General features: G+C 40.6%; 1 protein-coding gene across 2 annotated transcripts in view; it reads right to left on the bottom strand.

Annotated features, from left to right (window-relative positions):
• Positions 1-5,988: 5,988 nt before the first annotated feature.
• cdh24 (cadherin 24) overlaps positions 5,989-14,411 on the bottom strand; it is a 246,994-nt gene continuing 238,571 nt past the window's right edge. For both annotated transcript variants that reach the window (XM_011486562.3, XM_020710942.2), the window contains one exon: positions 5,989-12,576. In XM_011486562.3, the coding sequence (XP_011484864.1) occupies positions 11,569-12,576 (1,008 nt within the window). In that variant the 3' untranslated portion in view covers positions 5,989-11,568. The remainder of the gene's footprint in view (positions 12,577-14,411) is intronic.

Below are 14,411 nucleotides of genomic sequence, written 5' to 3'. Positions count from 1 at the left end.
AGGCAGTGGGATGTCAGCGGGGGGGGGGGGGGGGGGGGGGGCGCTGAAATGTTGGCAGTCTTTTATCGGTCGATTATGAGACAATTTTGGGGACCTTGGAGCCCCTCCTATCACCCAGTTATTGCGCTGCTGCCTTCCTGCCACTAACTAGTTGCTGGACTGCCACCGCACAACGTTACTTTAACTTTAAAACTTCCACGGCCATTGTGCAGCAAGTAAAAACTAAGAATTTGAAAGAAAACTTGTATTTAGGTCGCTGCGCAGTGGCAATTTGGGATTTGTCACCTTAACAATGCGTAAAATAAAAGCGGCCTTCTATTGGGTTTGATTTTGGCTCTTGCCTATATCGTCTCCTTGATGATGCATTGACAGGAAAACAAAGCAGCATAATTTCAATAAAGAAAAATGCGTGTTTGTCTTGGTGTTTTTCTTTTTATTTTAAGAGCATAATACAATTTTTAATTGGACTACAGAAGAATTGTTGAATTTACCAGTCAATCCCCTAACAAAGAAGCTCAGCAGTGTGGTATGTAAATGTGGATGACAGAGGGAAGCATCAGCCCGAATGCTTAACAGAGTCTTTGTTTGATTACTGGCTTGTATTAGGCAATTGCTGCATGTTTATGAAGGCATGATAAGGGATTATGTCTTCTCATGTAACTCCATGTCACCAAATAACAAGAGGCAATTGCAGGAAGTATTTCCATCTGCTCCAATCCAGCCAGGCAGCTTTGCAGAAAAAAGATCAGTACACACCAACTATTGATCACTCAAAGGACATTTTATCACTTCCTTAAAGACTTTAAAAAAAAGGTGTCATTCTGTGTAGCGCTGCAGCATAAATGGAACGTTGACCTGGAGTTTAAATGCACATAAGAATAAACATTAAACATTTTGAAAAATCGTTTTAATAATTTATTTTTTAGTAAAACAAACAAAAAAAACAATGTTTGGATAGTAAAAAGTCAGATCTTCTTTTGTTTGTTTTTTCATGTTGTTCCAAGTGGTCTTTCAAATATGAATATGCTGTTTTTTATCCAAAATCTCTAGGACATAGTTTCTGTAAAGCGGCAGTAGTTCATTAGATCTCTGCCTCTGAGTTTGTGGCAGAACCTTTGGCATGGAACAACCATGCCTGCCCCCTTTCCCCTTCCCATTGATGAGAGATCTCTGTTTACAGCCTCACACACTCACAATCTAACATTACAAAAATGGCAAGCAATATTGGAGCTATCCAGCCGTACATTTCTAAACCAGACGAGGAAAATGAACACGTACATCGATCTATTTGTCTACAAGTAGATGCATCAGTATGAAACGGAAATGAGAGCTTTTGGCTTGCCAAGTAAAAGTAACTTGTAGGCCTACGTCACAAAAAAGTATGGCAAAAATAATATGGTCCATGCTGTCTATGACCTTTTCTATGGCCTTATCTGCTGCTGCTGATTACCTGGATCAGGTGTGTTTAGCCAATAAGGAGCTTCAATGGCAGGTCGGCTAGAAAACATGTTGGACACCGGCCCTTGAAGCCTGGATTCTGACACCCCTTGTCTAACAACACCACAAATACATTGGGACATTTGTTGACCAAATCAAGACATTGTAGGTTCTAGGACTGAACCACCGACACTGTTTTAGGGTATCCATTCATCCATCAATTTTCTTAACCTACTTTATCCCTTTTGGGGTCACAGGGTTGTCAGAGCCTAAAATGGCTACTGTTGGGCGAATGTTTCAAGGCATGCTGACAAAAAATGTATAGAAATGGCAGTAATTTTGTCTAGTAATCATACATTATCTTGATGCAGCTACATGGCTCAGTTGGCTGCGTTTGGGAATGGCACATGGGAAGCCAGTGTCCCAGGATGTGGTGAGCTTTATTTAGAGTGGGTCCCCATTCCCCACGTCACTGCCTAACTAAGTAGCCCCAAAGGGGCCCAGATCTGGATCTCCCTGTGTCGTTCCCTGGCGTGGACAAAATACAGGGTTGTGAAGGGGTCAGGAAGGGTATCTGTTATAAAATTCTCTGCTAATCCACGTGTGGATCAGTGAAATCTGATTCACTGTGGAGATCCTTGAGGGGATGTGCCGAAAGTTGAACAACAACAATCATATGTTTGCTGAAGCCAAATCCATAAAGTACCCCTACAGCTTCTCCATACCACTACATTTAGCTCTCCAAGCAGAGAGTTATGAAAAAATACTGTTTTACAATCTGGACGTTACTACCACTCAATGACGACATCGATAGTCACTGGTCATCTTCGTTATCGCTTAGCTGCCAGAGGTGGGAAAATAAATATCAATATACATAACATAGGTGACATCATCACAACGGACAGTCACTACGGCCCCTCCTTAAAATAGCAAGTTCAGACACCACTAAAGCTCCAAATACCCCAACAATTGGAGCAATAGGGAGGAGCAAGAGGGGTTTGGAAGCAATTTGGATTTGTCCAATATCTTAATATATTGAAAAAGTTTTGAACCATGAAACAGGTTGAACCTGCACCAGATGCCGGACATAGCAACAGAAATAGCAATTAGTTAATATCATACCCCACAATCAACCAGCAGGTGTCTTTATTTATTCCCAACCTTAAAGGAGTGAATCCCCCCTATGTGTAATTTACCCCTTCACTAATTATCCTTTCTAATCCCCAACTACCCCCAGCTGCACCATCCAAAACCAACTCTCTCCAGGTCCCCTCCCTCTGTACTCAATATAGATTCTCTGTCAGCTTGCTATGGGGAGATCGAACTCTAATTAAGATTGTTAATGAAGATTTAATTTTCCACTTCAAAAGAGCCATTGAACTCAGAAGGAATCGTTTGCAAGCAGGAGTACGTGAAAAATAAAGGAAGAAAACAGGAACGACTGCGCAGAAAAGAAAGAGCGGCTTGTTAAGCAATTCTTCTGAATTTAACTATGAGGGATGAAGGTCTCCGACACGGAGAAGTTGCGCTCAAGTTGAGCGGCGTGCATTTAAAAAGCAGCGCTTGTAATTCAAAGACAATCGGATGAACAACACGCCGGCGCTCTTGCTGTGCTGAGTAGCCAGAGGGATTAAATGTGTGTCAGGAAGGTTCAAACGGAATGAAGAATTTCCATGTGCTCGAATCCTCGTGTTCAACACTCAGAGACACACACTCGTATGTCCTGTGATGCAATCCTGCAGCACTCCGAAGTGTGTACTTCTCCTGAGCTATTCCCAGGTGTGCAGCATTAACAGAGCTCATTTTATCTCCAACTCCACCATTATACTATGATCAATTATGCATGCAGTAATTATTGACAGTGCTATGACAGCACATCTCACCTAGCTTACTGCACTGCAGTGTTGATGCTGGAGGGAGATGATAAAACGCACACAAATAGGAGCAGTAAACTGATAAAGAGACCACGCTGCTTTCATTATGATGCATTCTTGGTTAAAGCTTATTAATGCGTGATTTTGCCTTCAACCCCCATCCACCTTAGATAGGGAACGCTGCTTCCGCAGGAGGATGGGGGTTGGGGGGGACAGCACGGAAAATCTCATAATTATAGAAACATAACCTCTGACTGCAATAGCGGAGAATTTTTTTCCCCCACAACGGCCTGCAGAATCAGCTTGTATCCACTACCAAATATAATTTTATGTAATGAAACAGACTACCAAATTAACTGTTAATATGATTCTCTGTCCGCGATCTCCCCCTCAGCTCGTCTCCCTTTCTTGACTTGAGGCGGGCATTATCATTGTAATCAAGCGAAGACCCTGCTAACACGATCATTCTCAGAACCATCATGTAGCAATAATCCCCCTCCTTCATATTTGATTATTGTAATAAATCTTTCCAACTATTCAGTCTCACTGCAGTGGTCCACATCTCTTCTAACCATCTTTTAGCAGCACAAGCTCTGCATGATTCAAGAGAGCTGCAGAGGTGCATGATGGGGCCTTGTGTTTTTGATTGCCGCTGTCGAGTTACCCCCATTTTATTGTAATTCAATTAAAGCTCTGGCTAGGTTTTCTGTATTTCCAGGTCTGTCTGTCGTGCACTACTGACCTCATCAAACTGATCAAGGATCAAGGTGTTCCAGCAGGTTTACACAAACTGATCTCACCTAGTGATGTTATGCGATTATTTTTTCTGTGTGAATAATTAATGATTTGTAATCAACGGATGTTATTAATTTATTTTTATTCTAACCTAATAATTGCTGCAAAAGGCCTAATTTTGAGGCATTTTCATTTAAATTTGTGACATTATGACACAGTAAAAAGTAGGGATGGGTATCGTTATGATTTTAACGGTACTAATACTCTTATTGATACTGCTTATTGATTTGGTATTTTAACGATACTCTTATCGATACTTTTTGAGGACGAAAAATAAATAAATAAATAAATTAGGAACATAAAGTATTTTATTTCCTCATTATGCAACAATATTTTTTTAACAAAACATTTTACTTTATACATTTTCCAACTTTAAAAGTAAAATACATAAAAAAATAAGAAAGAAGAAAAAAAATGAAAAATAAACAGCAATGTTTTGACATATTGCTGTCATGATGTAAATCTAAAACACATTAAATAAATGTTTGAGTTCATAAGATCATCCCAGAGAAAGTCTCTGCTCCAACTCCCACAGTGAAAACTGCGTCTAAATCTGACGCCAGTGTTTTCATCTCTCTGGTTTGAAACCAAAGCCCCTCCCCCACCTCTCTACCTGTTCACCTGTTCATATCCTCTGCAGTTGAGAGTTGTTTTCCCCCGCGCTCCTCAGTGTATTCTACACAAAGAGCGCAAAATACGGTCATCAAAGCAGCAGGTTGACACGATAGTCAGGGCGCTCCAGTGCAGATTTTATTAATTTTACGCGCACGCTGCGTGCTGTCTGAGCAGCGTGCGCACAAATAGCCAGACAGACCTCTCCTCCTCAGCGAGAATAGCGAAATTAATATATCTTGTGGGACACAAAAAAAAAAAGCAACTTCTCCAGTACAGATAGCAGAACAGTTGAGGTTGGATCTTAACGCTACTTCAGTCTTGAAGAATGTTGCCCCGGGGCTCGTTCAATACCGGGGCTCGGTACCCATCCCGAGTAAAAGGTAACAAAAAACAGTTTAAAAAGTGGATTTATGAAGTTTTGCAGACCTCCAACCTTTTACTTTTACACCACCAAGGGGGACTACTTTCAATCTCAAACTTTACAAAACAAACTAAATAGATAAATAAATAAAAGTTCCACAAATCCCATTCATTTATTATAACGACCACCTCGTTGAGTGTTACCCCTTACATAATATATAATCGTTGTAGGTTTAAGGCATTGTTTTGGATTAACTCTGTTAAGAACTACAAAGTTGTGTGTTGATGATGTCACAGCAGCAACGAGTGTGAGCTGCGTACGGGGACACCTTTGACCCCAATGTAGTGTCTCCTGTAAAGTGTGTGTAGGTATGTTGGTATTTATTACATTGTGGAGACAACAGTCTCATTAAACAGTCTTAGAATGGGGACCAGTTGTGCAGGTGTGTGTACCTGTAAATTAGAGCGTTTGTGTGTGGCATTTGAATGTTATTTGGTGTTCAATTGCTTTCATAATTTGCGCGTCAAAAATGACCCATAAGTCACTTTGTTTCCAAGGGATTTAAAGCATCTAAACATAAACAAAAAAAAAAAAATAATAATGATGGAGTGATCTAAGGAAAAGTCCTAAAATTTCAAGTTGGAAAAATTTGAAGGTATTTTTCTACAATTAATAAAAATAGCAGTGGGTCTTTTTTTTTTAACCCGCAAGACAACACAAGAGATGCCAAATTTTGACAAGGCACACACAGCTTCTCTTGGAGACATATGCATACAAAGTACCAGTCATATTTGCATGCACTGCAGGTTTGCACACATCTCACACACAACTCCATGTCTCTCCAAGAAACACACACATAAAAAGTAGATTTTTGAGAACTCAAAAAAGGAGAGCAGCACTGACTTGTCTCTTTGAAATACTTGCTTTTTTTATTCAAATTTACAAAAAGAAAAAGTACAACAGAAATAAATACACTCTGTTCAGCACGCAAATGGGAAAATGTGTCAACATCGTGCAGGAGCTATGTCATGAGGGGGGCGCAGAACCAATGGGGTCAACTTGAGCTTTTAAGGCCAATGGTCAAGCCCTTCATCTTGCACCCTAAAGCAAATGGTACACACATCAGATAATTGCTGAAAATTCTCTTACTGTCCTTATTTTATCTACCGAGGACTTGACAAATGGCTTAATGGGGAAACTGCTACTCATTGAAGCATCTATGGAGAACAGAGAAGGAGTTTGAGGAAAGCCGCAAAGAATGATGGTCTTTTGTTTCATCTAAAACAACTGATTTGACTAATCACGCTATTGATGTAGCCAATTTTCAGGCGCACGATGTGCGATAATCAGGTCTGTCAAGTGGTTTAGTCTGCACGGCACTCCGAAACTCTGAAATAAGACAAATCAAGGGAATCATCACTTTGATTTTGACCAATCAACCACAGCGCAGCTTTGAATCAACAAAGATGAGACACCTGGAGCCAATCAAGAAGAGGAAGGTCACTTGATAGTGTGCCGTGTTAGTTGCTTTTGAATTTGCTATCAAAGGAATGCCTATAAAATTTATGTATTGCTGCAACCAAAGGAAAAAAAAAACCCTGCTTGGGTTAATGTTTTTTTCTCTAGGGAGGCATGCTTTATGGATTAATTTTCTTTGTTACGGCTATAGGAACTTTGTCGACGTATCATTTCTATTGTATTTGATTACTATTTCTACTCACATATTATCAAAGGAAACATTTCTACAATGTCCAACTGAGCAAAGTACCTCTAAAGCCAAACATTTAAGATTACTTCAAGTATGTCAAATTTGTATTTAACCAAACAACTGTGATGGCTGTCTATTTGGTGATTCAAGTGATCCTAAAGTCATTTAGCAAATACAACCATCCAGAAGGACATCTACGTTAATATGCCAGGTACCCATGCGTTATCGAACAAAATCCCAACGTAAATGATTTTTTACGTTTTTTTTATTTAAAACCTTTTTTACAAAGGAGCTGTTGCCAGCAACACCTAAATAACAAATGCTCTTTGACATACCGTAAAACGTAGACCATCGTGAAACAACTGATTCTGGTGTGTAGAAAAGTGGTCTATATGTTGGCTTTGTACCTATAACAGTGCTAAGCCTCTTTTCACCACTTCAGAATCTGCTGAAATTATCCCAATTGTTTGAACAGTTGAAAAATTATGGTAGTCCAAAAGATATCAACTTAGCATTCAAATGCAGAATAGTCTGTAATTATTAGATTTGTCAACTGAAGCTTAGAAAACTGTAAAGCTATGTTCACACTAGGCAACGTGTGCTCAAGCAACGACTTTGAATGAAAAGTTTATGTAACCACACGTGTATGTGTTTTTAGGGCTTATGCATTCAAAGTTCTTGCATTCAAGCTTGACTACGACTGTTTTTGTGCTCTACAAACAAAACATAGCTACATTGAAAGCATGTTGAAAGCATGTCCTACACTCAGTTGGCTGGGTGTAGGACTGTCACGCTAGAAACCTGGATTAAATTCCTAGGGCGTGCAATGACCTAATAAATCTGGTGGGGGTCCTTTGGCAAGACCCTTCCTGCCGCTGCCTATCTGTGAATTGAAAATACAGAGTTGTGTCAGGAGGGGCATTCAGCATTCAAACTCTCTTACAAACCATCGGTGCGAATCGTAAACTGGAGAAACTGAAAGGCAAAAACAAATAAAAAAGCAAGTGTTGGAAAATTGATCATGGAGGGGAAAATTAACAATTCCGGTTTGTGTTCGGCTGGAATTCTATGACACCAAGTCTTTCAAATATCAGAATAGAGGTGTGAGAGAAAAAGTCTTCTCGCGAGAATTGCAACGCTTTGGGATTTCGGATGAAGCTTGTTCAAAATGTAGGTAGTGAACATGCACTATTGAGTAGTGACAGTCCAGTGTGAAAACCACGGGCTAAACACATGTTTAAGAATGAGCGTGCAAGAACGCATGTCACATGCCCAATGTGAACATAGCATAAAGCTAGGATTTGCTGTGAGATGGACTTTCTCTTAAGAATTGCGCTCCACTTTTAAATACTAACCAGTTCAGTTGCTCATTGGAGTGTGAATGTTACTCACACGAGTCATGACACACATGCTAAAAACAATGATCCACATTGTAGTAAACTAAAATAAGAAAGAAAGGTGTTTAAAATCCAACATGGTTTAAGACACTAGTCCTTAAGATCTATCACCCTTCTTGTTTTCCGGCTCTCACTCATCCCCTTGATCAGCCAATCAGAACCTTCAATCGGTCGATCCATCCCCAAAAAGCTTAAAAAGGTGCAGGCCGTTGATATTCTGTTGGTTGACCAAAATCAACTCCCAAAAGTTATGCACCCCCCCTCTCCACTGTCAACTATTGTGCAATTATTAGAAAATTGGTCCTAATTACCCTTCAGTCTGTGCAGTGACACAGCATGGAGAGGCTTGTTTCAGGTAAAGGGCGGTGCGGTCTGTGGGTTCGGTGAACAGCTTGTGGATTCAAAACTAAGTGACTGTCAAACTGGAGGAGAGCCATGAAGCTTGAATCCACTTGTAAATATCATTACAGTGACATTTCTGGCCAACCACAGACATTCCCATTAAGGGTTTGTTGCAAAAGTCCTGTCTGGACTCCCAAAGTGGTATTATTAAAAAAATACAAAGAAAGATTTTCCTTAGGAAAAAAAAAGCCTAATGCATTATTAATTTAGAATGTCAATTGCTCTGCCCGAAACACATGAAAGATGTCACTTCCCTTTAATGCACAGCTTATTAAATTCTCAAAAGAGGTAACTATCTATAAAACTTCCATGTCTCTCGGGCATGGCAAAGTCATTACATATTCCATTTGGATTTCTGTGGGTGTTTTGAAAGCCCGTGAGAGGAATTTTTCCCCCTCAAATTTTTTTTGTCACTTGGTTTCTTCACTGGGACCAACTCGCCCAAAGGTTTCCTGTGACTACTGTACTGTTTTGTACAACAAGCTTCTGCCAGAGGCCAAATGTATAATTAAATCCTTGGCTCGTCCAAATCAAGACAAGAGATGCAACATGATAAACTGCTGTACAGATGTCAGAAACACGGTGTTGTTTTCAGTTTGGCTCAGTCCATTTTCTAATCTACGGTACATAGAATGAGTCCCAACAATCCTCCATTTGGACATCTATGTTTTTTTGTTTTGTTTTATTATACTCTATTTAGCAATAATATTCAATGAAATTTACATTTGTAATGCTTTTACATACAGTCAGACATGTTTTCATTGACAAGTTATAAAACAAGAATAACTTCTGACATTTTACATTATCTTCTAGTATTTAACGACACACAGTAGAAAAGTGCATTCCGGCTGGAAAGTCCAGCTCATCTGCTTCTGATGACGACACAAAGCCTGTTGTGTGAAAATGCCCCCCACCCCGTTATCTCCCAAAGAGACACCTTAATATGGGCAGTTTAAGTGTCAAAGTGTGGAAACTGATTGCCATTTTAGTCATTTAGTTTTCCTCTTGTTTACAAAAAAATCATGCATACGTGTCATCAAGGTGCGTAATTGGAGACAATAATGGGTGATGTGGGAGAAATAAAAACGAAATTGAAAATAATAAAAAAAAAAAGAACAGCAGGTTCGCCATCAAAAGATTTAATTAACCTTAAAAGTTTGGCTTTAAGAATTTGCTGTAATACAATCAAAGCCTGAAGTGTTCATCAGTTCTTTTGTGTCTCTGTGTGTGCAGCTGTGTGTGAATTTCTGTAAACGTATTAACACTCAACTACGACAAAAAAAAAATAATAATAATAATAATGGAGGGGGATGGGAGATGCAGGAAGGGATCCTAAAGCTACGTTCACACCGGACTTTGCAACACGTTTTTCAAGCAGCCACTTCTAACAAAAAGCAGCCACTTCTAACGAAAAGTCCACTTCTAATGAAAAGACGCGCCTACGTGCGTTTTTCTGATTTCTCTGTTCATAGTTCTCATGTGGCTACGCAGGTTTTTAAGACAACCAAATGAAGTCAATTCAGTCGCCATTTTTCCGCGATATGTCCATCACCAAGCTGGAATTAGACGTCCTCAGTAAGCTGTGTTTGGTCTGAGTCAGTTTAAGTCTAAATTTCTAAGGCAACCACTATCTCCAATCAGTAGTGACCATGTTAGAAGGCCACACCCCTTCCACTAAAAGTGGGAGAATCTGTCAAACACTTTGAATGTTCGACATGAGGTCACTTACCTTTATTGAGGCATCTGATTGGTCAGTTTATAACTTGAATAACTTGTGCTACAGCATTATTGTTGTGTTATTAGCTGGATTTTTCCGATAGAAGTCTATGGGATTTCGGCTTTTGGGACCAGCGGGTACTACCTATTTGGAATGCGAGGGGGATGGGTTGCTCCGTTGAGTTCTATATATAGAGTCAAAGGGCTCTACGTACAAAACGTGCAGCCGTTGAAGGCGCTGAAAGTTAAACCAGTAAAACTTTGACCAATCAGGGCCTCGTATTTGGTAAGGAGATATGGATATCGTTCCTTTCGCATTTCGCACCTAGACTGTTCCAGCTGTAAGTACATGCAATAGTATCTGGTAGCGACAGTCCTGTGTGAACACAATATGCTAATCGCCCGTTGAGCGCGTTCTTAAGCGTGAGTCACATGCCCGGTGTGTACGTAGCCTAAATCATTTCAAATCTTTCACAATGTTAGATTTCCCGGTGGGCTTAAAGGAGGGCAAATCCTATGCAGGACTAGAATGATTCATTTTCATTTGGAATGAAGTAGCAAGCTGAATAATTCACTTTTCTGCGACTGTAGATGAAGCAAAAAGTAACAGTTTTCTGTACAATCGCCTCATTTGTGAGGCTGTTTCTGTCTTTATACATTCTTGCCATTCCTTAGTATATTAATGTCAACACACAGAACCTCGTCCTTCTTGACTTATTCTTAACCTCGCAGCTCACTTGGAGCTATTTTTTTGTCAAATCTTTAACTATCGCAATGTTTTTGTCTCGGTTTGAAACGTACACAAATGGGCACTGGCTGCTTGAACGTTGACATAAAGTTTAGGACATGGTGCATGCCAGCATCTTGTTTAACTGTTGTTTTTCATTCTATATGTGAGAGCTGAATTCAATTGAGTCTGGGATGTTTGGCTTGTTTTTTTCTTTGTTTGTTTTTTGTCCAATGCGTTTAACAAATTGTTGCTGCCCCCCGAGCCGAAGCAGCCCTCTGCATTGTCTCGGTATCTGTGCTCAACCATATCAGCGTTTCAACACTTATTGCTTTAAATTACATCAATCACTCCCTCTCCTGCCCTCGTATTCTCCATCCTCCCCTGGCTCATTTTTCTCTGTCTCTTTTTATTACTTTTCCTCTTCATCTTTCTCCCCTTTAACTTCTCTTCACATTATTCTAACTCTCGTTGCCTTTTCATCAGCTTCCTTTTTGCCTCCCCTCCTGCCCAACCTCCTTTGCCCCCTGTTTGTTTCATTTTTCCCCTTGCTCAGTTTTTCCCCTCATTTCTGGCCTGCTCTCCTCCTTCTTTCTTTCTTTCGTTCCATGGTCCTCTTTCCTCTCTGTTTCCTGTTTAGCCCCCTCTTCTCCTATCTCCTGATCTTCCTTTTCTTTTTCTCGCTCTTTAAAAAGCTGAGCTAGTTTCTGGAACTGAGGACCCCACTCCTCCAGTCCTGCCCCCCAATCCTCCTTCTCTCCTTCGCTTTCTAGAGAGCTGAGGGATCCCGCCCTGGATCCCGTCCCCTCCAGGCCGTAGATCTGGACAGAGTCATACGGTGGCTGTGAAGGGTCAAAGGTGACCTGGGCGAGACGTAGTCGTAGGAACTCGCCCACTCTAAGGGCGAGGGAGGGTGCCCCAGGGCCCGGGGGTCCTCTGGCTGCTTCCACTCCGGAAACCCAGCCGGGGCCGTAGCCCACAACCCCGCCGTAGACTCCTCGTGGCTGCCCCGGGAAAGGCAAAAGCTGAGGGCTCATATCCCTCCTGCCCAAAACATACCCTCCTATGCCGACTCGATCACGCCAGTCCCCAATAAAGCCAGCCGCGTCTGAATAGACGGAGGGATTCCCGGACAAAGATATTCCTCCACTCTCCCTGTCAGGCCTCGTCACTGCAAAGCTGCTCCCCATCTCCAGTCCTCCTCTACCCAAGGTGCCGGGGTACTCCCTTGGTCCAGTTTTCTCCTCTTGCAAAACAGTGGCATAGTTGCGTCCACTTAGAGATTGCTGTTGTCCGTCCTTGGAGGTCCTCCCATTCCCACCTCCGCCAGGCCTCCCGCCTCCTCCACCTTCAGCGGATTCCGGATCAGGCAAACCGGAGACTGAGCGTTTTGGAGACAGGCCAGAGCGAGAGGCCCTACGTCCCGCCAGCGGTAGAGTTGCTGAATCACAGACCCAGGCCCCCACACCATGACCCTGGCCAATCAAAGAGCCAGATCGAGTCATGACGAGGCTGTGTTCCCTGGGTAGCATCTCCGACTGCACCTGCAGGTGGGGAAGAGTAGATACAGTTTTGAGCCCAGGTTAAGAACATCAATTGGTTACAGATGCAAACAATTTGTAAAATTTCAATGAAAATTGGTTTAGAAAGTGTACAGATTTAGGCATCCATCATATTGCATCCCTATCGGAACATGTGGTCTAGTTCATACTAGACCACATGTTTCGCTTGCAACTGTCTGTGATAGCTGCAAAAAACTTCTGAGTGGCGTTTATGCTTTTCAAGCTTGATGATGTCTGGATTTCTCAGTGTTTCATTTAGGGATGGGAATCCAGAAACAGTTCTTGTTGAGATCCGGATCCTGCTATTTTAGTTACTCCAAATCGTTTGCCATTTTTCCAAACGATTCCCTTAAAAAGGTCTGGTCGGTATGAAAGACTTGCGACACATTGCAAAGCTTGCAAAGTCTGGCCACATTTCACCAAAAAAAAAGCATGTTTGGAGTTCGAAGTGTGACTGTTTGACGTTGTGGACAGGTGTCTTTTATATAGAGAACGTGTTAAAACAGGTGCCACTGACACAGGAAATGAGTGGAGGACAGAGGATCCTCTTACAGAAGAAGTTACAGGTCTGTTAGAGCCAGAAATCCTTCTTGTTTGTAGGTGACCAAAACCTTTCCATTAAATTAGATTCAATTTTCCACCATATTTTACAAATCAATTCTATAAAAATCAGACACTGAGATTTTCTGGATATTTTTTTTTAAATATTGTTTCTCATTGTTGAGACATATCTATGAGGAACATTACAGGACTCTCTCATCTTTTTAAGTGGGAAAACTTGCACATTTGGTGGCTGACTAAATTATTTTTTTGCTCCACTGTGTATATAAGTTTTTTTTCCACCAAAATGTCTTCCGAAGATGCTTACTTCTATATTAATAGGTTTGTGTTAAAGTAATGGCACAGACAAGTCAAGGTGTTAGATCAAGTTTTTTTTATTTTAGTCTTCAAAGCCTCAACACATCTAAAAAATACACTTTATAAACAAAAAGTTAAATTAGTAAAAATTTGCCACCTGTTCCATATCTTAGTCAAGTATAGCAAAATATATAGTTGCATTAGAAAGTAAACATTTAGTTAAATGTTGTGTTTTGATATTTTTTTGGAACTGAGTCAGAATAAAAAAAAAACATCTAACCCCTATTGCATTAAAATGCAGTAATGGCGTCCCTTATCGAAATCATGGGACGTGAAAACACCCAATTTTCTATCGAGTTAGCTCCGCCATCTCGTATTCTAATGGTTTAAAATTAATTTAGATTAAATGACAAAATATGCACTTGATTGTACACCAGGTGTACTGTTTCGATCGACAATGATGTCATCAGTTTGAGTCACGATTAGGACGATGTCCTTGCAACCCTAGTGACTACGAATTGCTATGAAGTATAAACGAGGCCTTATGCGCTATTAAAGCAGGAGGGGATGACAGTAAAAAACAAAAAAAAAAACATTATTCTTAAGAGACACACGTTAGAGAAGAAAGAGAGAGATTTAAAAAAAGGAATGATAGTGACTGAATACTAGAAAGAGCTAACAACTCACTGGAAAACGGAAAATGGAAGTGATAAAAGGATAGAAACATTAGGAATTAAATAAAAAAAAAAAAGCCCCAGTAAGACCTAATAAAAATGACCCCAATAAGAACATGAACAGTTTGCATAGATGAGTCAGTCACTCATCCCTAATTTCCTCCTAAATTGATCCAGCACATTTCTGCTGCGCAGAAAAGAAAAAACATAATCTCAAACTGCTGTAATTATCTAGTGTATTAGGTGGAAACCAAAATTATAATTCTTTTATATTTGCTTAATTAC

Source organism: Oryzias latipes, chromosome 17 (genome assembly GCF_002234675.1).
Source record: "Oryzias latipes chromosome 17, ASM223467v1".
Classification (NCBI taxonomy): Eukaryota; Metazoa; Chordata; class Actinopteri; order Beloniformes; family Adrianichthyidae; genus Oryzias; species Oryzias latipes.
Note: the sequence above shows the minus strand (reverse complement) of the source record. Positions and strands in the feature narration are given on the sequence as shown.